This window comes from Mus musculus, chromosome 5 (genome assembly GCF_000001635.26).
Source record: "Mus musculus strain C57BL/6J chromosome 5, GRCm38.p6 C57BL/6J".
Lineage (NCBI taxonomy): Eukaryota > Metazoa > Chordata > Mammalia > Rodentia > Muridae > Mus > Mus musculus.
The window spans coordinates 61,808,279-61,819,752 of NC_000071.6; the positions used below are offsets into that span (position 1 = coordinate 61,808,279).

Sequence of the window (11,474 nt, forward strand, 5' to 3'; positions counted from 1 at the left end):
GTCCCTCATGCCTCTTATTTCTGTGACTTCCTCCTCACTCCCCAGTTCAAGCCCTGATCTCAGACCTGACGTGTTTCCTGCTTTGTATCACCTGTATTCTACTATTCATACATGTAGAACAATCTTTTTCTCCCTTTATATGTTCCTTATTTTTGCAGTTACTCCTTGTTATATAGGCACATCTGAGAATTTGGAGTTATGAACTGCAGTAGAAAAATGTCCAATACAACATTCATCATTTGTCATTCTGGGTCTAGATTATTCCACTCAAAATAATCTTTTTTTAGATTCACTCATTTGCCTGCAAATTTCATGATATCACTTTTCTTTTTATCTGATTAATAATCAATTGTGCATATTTAAACATTTATGTTATTCTTTCATCTACTAAAGGACATTTATTGAAGGAAAATCTTAGGTTGTTTCATTTCCTGAATGGGATGAGTGGCTACAATGTTGAGCCCTTTGGGCATTTGGCAAGGAAATATATAGCTAGGTTATATGGCAGAATGATTTCTAAATTTTACCTTTTATTAAAAATACATTCTTGGGAACTACAGATCTGTGAACGTGTTTGGCAGTGGCAACTAAACTAGGAAAACATCATGGCAGAGCAGGTGACCCTAAGCCGGACCCAAGTGTGTGGGATCCTGAGGGAAGAGTTGTACCAAAATGATGCCTTCCACCAAGCTGATACACACATATTTATCATCATGGGTGCATCGGGTGACCTGGCCAAGAAGAAGATCTATCCCACCATCTGGTGGCTGTTCCGGGATGGTCTTCTACCCAAAGAAACCTTCATTGTGGGCTATGCCCGCTCACAACTCACAGTGGATGACATCCAAAAGCAGAGTGAGCCCTTCTTTAAGGCCACTCCAGAAGAAAGACCCAAGCTGGAGGAGTTCTTCACGCGTAACTCCTATGTAGTTGGCCAGTATGATGATCCAGCCTCCTATAAGCACCTCAACAGCTACATTAATGCCCTGCACCAGGGGATGCAGGCCAACCATCTATTCTACCTGGCCTTGCCCCCCACAGTCTATGAAGCAGTCACCAAGAACATTCAAGAGACCTGCATGAGTCAGACAGGCTTTAACCGCATCATAGTGGAGAAACCCTTCGGGAGAGACCTGCAGAGCTCCAATCAATTGTCTAACCACATCTCCTCTCTTTTCCGTGAAGACCAGATCTACCGCATTGACCACTACCTGGACAAAGAGATGGTCCAGAACCTCATGGTGCTGAGGTTTGCTAACAGGATCTTTGGCCCTATCTGGAATGGAGACAACATTGCTTGTGTGATCCTCACATTTAAAGAGCCCTTTGGTACTGAGGGTCGTGGGGGCTATTTTGATGAATTTGGGATCATCAGGGATGTTATGCAGAGCCACCTCCTGCAGATGTTGTGTCTGGTGGCCATGGAAAAGCCTGCTACCACAGATTCAGATGATGTCCGTAATGAGAAGGTCAAAGTGTTGAAACGTATCTCAGAGGTGGAAACTGACAATGTGATCCTTGGCCAGTATGTGGGGAACCCCAATGGAGAAGGAGAAGCTGCCAATGGATACTTAGATGACCCCACAGTACCCCGTGGGTCCACAACTGCCACCTTTGCTGCAGCTGTCCTCTATGTGAAGAATGAACGGTGGGATGGGGTACCCTTCATACTGCGCTGTGGCAAAGCCCTGAATGAACGCAAAGCTGAAGTGAGACTGCAATTCCGAGATATACCAGGCGACATCTTCCACCAGAAGTGCAAGCGTAATGAGCTGGTCATCCGTATGCAGCCCAATGAGGCAGTATACACAACGATGATGACCAAGAAGCCTGGCATGTTCTTTAACCCTGAGGAGTCGGAGCTGGACCTAACTTATGGCAACAAATACAAGAATGTGAAGCTCCCTGGTGCCTATGAACGCCTCATCCTGGATGTCTTCTGTGGGTGCCAGATGCACTTTGTCCGTACTGATGAACTCAGGGAAGGCTGGCGTATCTTCACACCACTGCTGCACAAGATTGAACGAGAAAAGCCCCAGCCCTTCCCCTATGTATATGGCAGCCGTGGCCCCACAGAGGCAGATGAGCTGATGAGGAGAGTGGGCTTCCAGTACAAGGGTACCTACAAGGGTACTCACAAGCACTGAGCCCTGGAACTTCTGCCATCTGCACCCTGCCCCCTTCTGCCCACCCTTTCTGCATCTACCCTTCTCACTATCTAACCCTATATTAGGACTATTGACCCCATATTGGAAGGACTTTGGGACCATAGGCCTTAGATACACATTCTAGTCCTGGAGTTGGGCCACCGTTCTGTCCTATGCTGCTGCCACTGCCACCACCACTGAACCCAGCTACATTCCTCAAATATCAGGATTTCAAAACTCATTGTAATGTTTCAGGGCCACTACTGTCCCTATCTGAGCAACCCATCTTTTTTCCACAAGACCTGAATAACCTCCTCCCCTCCAGCCCCTGCAAAAAGAATGCCTATCAGACTGTCCCTGGACTCCTTAAAACAGGAGTTAGGAACAATGGGGAGGAATCTTAGGCCTCAGAGGGACAATGACCAAACCAGACTTCCCAGAGGCTATGGGCAAGCTCCTCAAAACTTGAAGGAAGTGGTCAAGGATACTCATGTGAGAGGACCTACCCATGGTCACACTAGCCTCAATGCTACTAGACATTCCTCCTCACCAGCTGTAAGAGACCTCATGCTGCCTAGCAATATTTTGGGTTCTCTAGATGTCCCCTAAAAAATTCCATACTCCATAGTCAACCTCATCCCACCTATGGACAGCCTCCTTGCCAAAGAAAGGTAAGAGCAGCAGCTAGAATTTTCCTACCCCAACCCTGCCATTAAATCCTCAAAACAGTTAAAAAAATAGATTCTTTTCTCATACAGGGTATCCTAATTACAGTTTCCCTTTCTCTATTCCTCTCATTCCCTCTCCACCTCTCCTCCCATAGTGATCCACTCCCTTTCTGTCTCATTAGAAAAGAACAGACTTCTAAGAAAATAGCAACCAAACATAACAAAATAAAATATAGTAAGATAAAACAAAACCTATCACATTGAAGTTGGACAAGGCAAACCAACAGATGGAAAAGAGCACAAGAGAAGGCACAAGAATCTGAGAGCCACTTATCAGTACAATCAGAAGTCCCATAAAAATACTGAAAATAAAGCTGTAATATCTATGCAAAGGATTTGGTGCAGACTCATACAGGCCACGTGCTTGCTGTTTCACGATCTCTTAGTTCCGTGGAATTTTTTCTTTTCTTTCTTTCTTTTTTTTTTTTTACGTATTTTCTTCAATTACATTTCCAATGCTATCCCAAAAGTCCCCCAACCTCCCCACCCCTACTCCCCTACCCACTCATTCCCATTTTTTGGCCCTGGCGTTCCCCTGTACTGGGGCATATAAAGTTTGCCTGTCCAATGGGCCTCTCTTTCCAGTGACGGCCAACTAGGCCATCTTTTCATACATATGCAGTTAGAGTCAAGAGCTCCAGGGTACTGTATCCCGAGCTTTTGTCCCCACCGGCAAGCACACACTCAGGACAACCGGAATCTTCTGCGGCAAAGCTTTTATTGCTTACTTATCAGGAGGTAAGACCCCGAACCGGGAAAATGGCGTGGCTTATATAGCTCGCAGTGTGACGTTTCAGCACCTGATGTGGCATGACAGCTCCTGATTCATTGCTCGCCCATCACCCCATTACTATGCTGAGAGATGGGCAGTAACTAGGCGTGGGTTCACTCTTGCACTTGCGCATAAGGCTTATTTACTAGTTAGGCGCAGTGGAAGCCAGCGCCATCTTATAATGGCGATTGCTCACAACACGCACACGATTGCCCACTGCACGGCTCTCCACAGTACTGGTTAGTTCATAATGTTGCACCTACAGGGTTGCAGATCTCTTTAGCTCCTTGGATACTTTCTCTAGCTCCTCCATTGGGGGCCCTGTGATCCATCCAATAGCTGACTGTGAGCATCCACTTCTGTGTTTGCTAGGCCCTGGCCTAGTCTCACAAGAGACAGCTAGATCACGGTCCTTGCAACAAACGCTTGCTAGTGTATGCAATGGTGTCATCATGTGGAGGGTAATTATGGGATGGATCCCTGGATATTGCAGACTCTAGATGGTCCATCCTTTTGTCTCAGCTCCAAACTTTGTCTCTGTAACTCCTTCCATGGGTGATTGTTTCCAAATCTAAGAAGGGGCAAATTGTCCACACTTACTGTTGTAGTTTTTTTGTTGTTTTTCTGACCTCCTCAAGCCCTTTGGGTCCTACACACATTCCCATATCTGACTATTTTTGTAATAACAACAAATATCTAGGCGTAAAAGATAAAAATTTGAATTCATAAAAAATAATTTGGAGGGATCTATTTTATTGTTGCTATAACCTTTCAACATGCGACTATAATTTGTTAAATTAAAAGTGTGATGGCTTTAATTCTTTCTGGTTTTTGCATTTAAAAGTAGTCCTATAATTTTAAAGATGTAGTTTATGTACTCTTGGTGATCCATAACTGACAGGGAGCCCACCAAGGAAGCTTTTTTATGAAATTTTCAGTCTTAACATACTTCTAGTTATTGATATTTTTTGGTTCCATCAAAACTGCAGCCATTTTCTTTGCCCCTAGGATGAAAGTAGATGAAGACTTAGAACCTCTCAAATGACAAATGTTAAGTTTGGGGGTTTGCCAGTTTTCATTTATAAAACTCATCAGAAAATGAGAACTCAATTTAGTTTTAAATTGAAATTGCATTTTCTTTTGAGTGAATGACTTCAATAGTTTCACAAGCTTAAGAGACATAAAACATATTCATTTCTTTCCCTAAACTGCCTTTGTTTGTTTTTCTCTTATGTCACTGCCTTGTCATTTGGCTTGGATGTTCTTCATAACAGGGAAATATTAAACTTCTGCTGGATATAATATATATGTATTTTAGATAGATAGATAGATAGATAGATAGATAGATAGATCTATAAATATGTCTCTATAAATCTATATTAAACACATATATTATATGAATATTTGTGTGCATATGTATTTCCATGTGTGTGCATACATGTGTGCGCATGTGTATATGTGTGTGTGTGTTTTATGGCTTAAATATAGATAATTACTTCAAGTGTCTTTATTTTGAAGGTTTAATCCTTAAAATATGTTTATTAGAAAACACAATGGGTCCTTAAGAAACAGGACTTTTGGGGATGTCATAATTTCATTGAAAGCAATGGAAAGCTTCCTGCCTTACAATCTGAAAACCTGGTTAGATATAGTCTCTAAATATATGTGTTTCCTTCATGAGCTACAAATTTTTACATTGACATTACAAATTTATAGGCCAAATAACTATCTTGACTTCAAAAATAACACTCTCAGATACTTCATTTAAGCAGCAGAGAGCTTGTTAATACAACCTAACAACACATTTTAACGGACGCTAAATTTGTATGTTACTATTATGAAAATATGAGTTATTTCATGACATATGGAGCTTTTCAAGACTTACAGTTAAATAAATATACCTCAAATTTTATGCAGTATATGAAATTGCTAATATTTGGGTGCTTGCTGGGCAGTGGTGGCGCATGTCTTTAATCCCAGCTCTTGCGAGGAAGAGGCAGGTGGATTTCTGAGTTTGAGGCTAGCCTGTTCTACAGAGTGAGTTCCAGGACATCCAGAGCTATACAGAGAAACCATGTCTTGAAAAAAAATCCGGTGCTTATCTTTGTTTACACTTAATATCACTGAAAACTTTAGATTACAACCTCTAAGCCATCTGTGACTCAATGCCCATGTACTATCTTTAATTGCTCCTTCAAATTTGTAAATTTTTATTTCTAACACCTTGAATCAATTTTTCTTCTTGGTATTCATTTTAGTGTTTTTCACACATAGAAATACTTTCTGAATGACAAACATGTATGTTAGAGAATAATTATCAGAAATCAATTTACAGAACAGCTTTGTAGAAACAAGCTCCTGTGTATATTTATGTAATCAATATTTGACATAAAAGAATAAATGTGATTGCTGTGTGTATCATCATATCAAAATCAAGAAACTTATTTTGGTTGAGACAGAATCTGTACTTAATTTAGTATATTCTACATTGCCACAGGTATGATCCACTTAAATACTTTCCTATGTAAGCATAAGACGGGTATCAAATTATACTGTATATAATTAACTCCAAATGCATAAATTTATATTTTATTTCATGATGTCATATTTTCCTTTTGTAGAAATAGCCAGTCTTGTCAAATTTTGTAACAGTATATTTTATTCTGTGTATTACCTCTTAGGGTCAAGCAATCTTCCAATGTGCATAGAAGAAATATAGATGCTTGTTATAGTCACTTTAATAGAGGATAGATAAAGGCATTTTAACTTTATATTTTCAGTTTTTAGAAAGCAAAATCTATGTAGGAATAGCCTGGAGAGAAAGGCATCCAAGTATTGCCTTTCCTTAATTTTTAGTGACTGTAAAAAAGGGAAAATTTTGGTTAGAAATAAAAAAAAATACCTTTAGCAAAAATTAAAAATTAACAACCATGTTCAGAATTAAAAACAATGTTTCAATTGAAAAATTAATTTAAGTTTATTTTCTTACTACAAAGATAGCTGACCTAATTTACTTTTTTTGTAGATCAATCTTCTAACATTTTAATTAGAGTTCTTAAAAAGCTTTCAGCATTTACAGTTCATTACAATAAAACCAAGTTCTCTGGCCACTACTCTAATCAGAAATTCTGTTCATGGATCACAACATTATATTAGTGCCAAATTACCAACTGGTGCAAAGATTAATTAAAATGGTGCTGTTTCTGATAAAGTATTTCTTTTGCTTCACACATCCTGTGTACATAAAGTTTTCCTGAGTTCTAAGATACAGAGGATGATTCAACAATTCCAAACCCTGGAATTTGTGTAAATTCTTTCCATTGAAAGTAAAATTTGAAAATGTCACTTTTAGAGAATAATAAAGTTATCAATGTCTCTATAATCATTTATTATGTATTTTTGATAGTGTATCTGCATATAGAGCCCATTAAGGATTTTAAAATTAAGGTGCTTAATGATTAGATTTAATAATGCTATTAAAACAAATGTGAAATTGCCTTTAACATGAAGCAGAGTATGTAATTTCAAGCATGACGATATTAAATAAAATGACATTACTTTCAATTATGGTTGAAAATATTTTTCATGTATACTGTGTGCAAATATGCAACTTTAAAGGGATTATTCTCATAATTTAGGGAATTTTTGTCAGCACAAAAAATTTTACTCTTATATATATATATATATACATGTATATATATGTATATGTATATACATGTGCATATATATATATATATATATATATATACATGTATGTATACACACAAAAACAAATATAATACATATACACCCATACATACATATGCAAATATATACACATGCATACAAATACACATATACATTACTCATACACACACACAAACATACAGATATATGTATGCATACTGCTCATGTTTCTTTCTGGGCTGACTTTAATGTCTGTGTAGTGTATGATTCTAATCTTCCTGCCATCATATCCCTAATTCAGTGATTATGGATGAATCCCACAGCCAGGGTATGTCCTGCTGGAGACTGTATGCCTAGTTTCATGGTAACAAGCCAAGTACCCTTGATGACTGAAATGAATGTCTAATTCTGGAATTTAATTTTGATATTTAAAATGTTACCATTGTTCACTTCTGAAACTATTTATCTAAGCAAGCAGACACATGCCAGCTATTTTTTTCCACAATCACTAACCTATTTTTTTAAAATATTAAAAAAAAAACCTATTCTCTCATGTCAACTTATTCAGTAGTTACTGCTACTAAACAAATTAGATTATCTTTATTCTCCTTTACTATTGAGCTATTGATCTACTATTGATCTATTTTTGAGCTATCACTGCAATGTTTTAAGTTACCTTATATGTGTATTAGTTTATAACAAATCTTGATACTTTTCACTATTTTATATTTTTTTAAGAATTCTCTAGATATTTTCATGTATTTTTATTTTAAATCTTCATTTGATCTGGTCAATTAAAGAAAACACCTAGCAATATTGTCCTCCTCTTGTATTTTATGAGAATTATACAGAATTTCATATAAATAGGTGGCATTTAAGATGTTTTAGGAAATAAAGTAAATTGTTTCAGTAATAAAAATTTGATTCTTAGTTGTATTTCAAGATCAATTTGCATAACATTGTAATAAATTTTATTATAAATATGTATCAGATACTTTACAGTTAAATATATTTACTTCTAGGTTTATCCCAAGTCTAATAATTTTACCTATTTTCTATTTTGCTTAATTTTAACTAACCAAACTTTTCTGCACTGACAATAATAACAACAAGGTTTTTATCATTTTTTCCTTTGGAGATTTGTAGTTTATATCCCATCTCAAATAGTGCTGAATTTGCTTTTATTCTTGTCATTCATTCATTTCTACTTTTAAAAATATGTGAGTTTTGCTTTATTAAGGGTTCTTTAGTTACTATATGCTTTTTTAATTAATTAATGTCTAAAATTAATTTACTTTTTATATTCCATGTTTTTATGTAGGATTTTATTGAATAAATTAATTTAATAGTCCTTACTTATGAAAGTGCTTATTCTCCTTTGCTGTTTATTCATTTCTGTGAATGCTCCTTTTCCAATCATTTTCATTGCTGTATTAACTTTCTTTGTAACATTGTACAATTTTTAAATCAAGCATGCGTTTCATTAGTGTCTTTATTATCAATATCCATTTTCTCCAAATATTGGGTCCACTGAACACTCTTTTAATATTTACTATAGTTTTAATCTTTAAGATTATTTTGATGTTGGACTAGTAAGGCATTATTTGTTGGTAGATTGCATTACTCCCATTGTTTTTTTTTTTACTAAAGGATTCTATATCTTGCTTTCATATATTTATCTTGGATGAAGTTTGTCTGACATGGCTGACAGTGTTCACCATGATAGCTTTGCCTACCCAAATAACTGCCTTGTACTTGGCATGAGAAACCTCAGTTTGAGTTGGTCAGGATACTCTAAATGATTCTGAAACCACTACAGTACTTTATTCTTTCCCTTGTTTTCTTCTTAGATACTGAAGGTTGTCTGGACTGCTAGTGACTGAGGACACTTAGAACACAGGCTCAGATTATTAGACAGATAGAATCTGAAAGCACCCTTCTTGTAGTTTAGAATATATACTATTAGAAAGTACCAACTGGAAGACAATGGAAGCTCATAGAAGTGAATGTAAAATAAAGTAAAATAAAATAAAATAAAATAAAATAAAATAAACCCTTTAACTTAGAAAGAAATCAGTATGAAAGAAAATCCAAGGACAAAGAGGAGCAGGAATCAAAATGTTTCTTGTTCCTTAGTTGAAGACAGCATTAAAGAAGTTGTTGTAAATGAGGCAGAACTACTTTTTTCCATTTCTTAAAATTAGTAGTAGTCTAAATACTCAATTTAAGAAGTCATAATACCAATGATAGAATTTCTCAAAATATAACCATTTTCAATGATGAAACTAATCATGACACATATTGTGTTTTAAGACTCATGGTCATAAAATGACTGTCGTATTTTACCTTATTAAGAAAGAAATTATCTTATAATTAACAAAATGAATTTTAGAGCTTTTAGTATATGTGAGATAGTGAAATTACAAAGCTGCAGTATTATAATTTCATTATCAACTCATTATTAACTTATTCCTTGCAGAAATGCATGGTAGATTCAAACATAGCCAATGCTAGATTGCAATCATCTTTTGATTGCTTTTGATCTTAATATAATATCTGAGTAGATTTAAAATTTTAAGATTAAAATTCAAACTAATATCAAAATTAACAACTATTTCTAAAGCTATTATTAACCTGAACTATTTATGAAATTACATATATGACAACTGTATTGTTCTATGCTAAAATTAAAATTGATTACCTGCATTGTTGGGTATGGGAGGTCATTAAAGTTACAGGACTCACTTTGCTCTAATATTTTGCAACTTAGTTAAGATATCAATATAAAAGTAGATTCCGCTAAATAAAACTAAGCACTATAATCCTAGTTTTATTTTCACATTCACATAATGAACAATATTCCTTTCCATGAATTAACTGGCATGCACTTTCCAAATAAGATTCTTAATTACAGTTGACACTTTTGGGCTTAGAGAGAGAGGAGCAGCCATCTGGTTTAAAAATTATACTAGCCAGCTAAGAACTCAATGAAAGAGACTGTGAGGCAATTACAATGATATTTTAATTTGATGTCATACTTAACAAGATAAGAGCTTGAGTCTACCAATCTATTTATTAGTAGGAATTCTGAAGTACTTAGAGCTATGTCTTTGTATAGATTCAATGACTCCAATACAAAACCACACCAAAAAGAAAAAACAAGAAAAACACTAAAAAACTGATTAATAAAGATTATCCAGAGGATAGGCACAGCCCCTAGTTATTGGATTGGGACACACATTCATATCCAAAACTTTAATCCAGAATTGTTCCTGTCTAATGAAAATATAGGGATGGAGCGTGGAATAGAGACTGAAAGAAAGGCCATCCGGAGATTGCTCCATCTAAGGGTCCATCTCATTTGTAAACAGCAAACTCAAACTCTATTGATGATGCCAAGAAGTGCTTGCTGACAGGAGCCAGGAATGGTTGTCTCCTCCCTCATAGAAGGGAGGAGGGGATGGCATAAAAGGTTTGTATAGGGGAAACCAGAAAGAGGAATAAGTGAGATAATATTTGAAATGAAAATAAATAAAATAACCAATAAAACATACAGATACACTCACATTCACACACACACAAATTTTTTTTTTTAGATTATAAAGGTAAAACAATAAGCAATATGTCATTTTTTTTGAGAAAACTTACAGGTTCTTTCAAAATAAGTTAAGCTTAGAACATATAATCTTGAGTAGGAGTGTGTGTGTGTGTGTGTGTGTGTGTGTGTGTGTGTGTGTGTTTTGAACGTTCATAATTTAATACAAATAAGTGAATACGTCATGAAAAGGGTGCTTGACATATTTTCCTAATTGGGTTCTCAAGATAAATGATTCAGCATTTATCAGTCCTCTCACCAATGAGTAACTACAAGATACTTTAGAAATTATTCTTAACATAGTAAAAAATTAAAAACCCCAAATTATGATCACAACATATAAATACTATGGACATTTTGTTAAGGATTATAACTAGACTTGTAAAATGATAACCTTGAGAGAACTTCACTGAAACTGTATGTAAAGTTGTGTTAGTTTTCCACTGACCAATAAATAAAACAATTGTGACTAAATACAATTGTGACTAATAGAAAGATAGGAAAGACCCAATTCATCACTGACTGAAGTATGGCATTGGAGAGAGGATATCAGTTGACTTCATTAT

At 35.7% G+C, this 11,474-nt stretch overlaps 1 protein-coding gene across 1 annotated transcript; it reads left to right on the top strand.

The window, feature by feature from the left end:
- The first annotated feature begins 564 nt into the window (after positions 1 to 564).
- Positions 565 to 2,199, top strand: G6pd2 (glucose-6-phosphate dehydrogenase 2). The gene has a single exon (NM_019468.2). The coding sequence runs from the start codon at positions 606 to 608 to the stop codon at positions 2,145 to 2,147; it is 1,542 nt and encodes a 513-aa protein (NP_062341.2). The 5' UTR covers positions 565 to 605; the 3' UTR covers positions 2,148 to 2,199.
- The last annotated feature ends 9,275 nt before the right edge of the window (positions 2,200 to 11,474 follow it).

Bases quoted from the DNA above. Each gene is read 5' to 3' on its own strand.
- G6pd2 (NM_019468.2), top strand. From the start codon at position 606: ATGGCAGAGCAGGTGACCCTAAGCCGGACCCAAGTGTGTGGGATCCTG.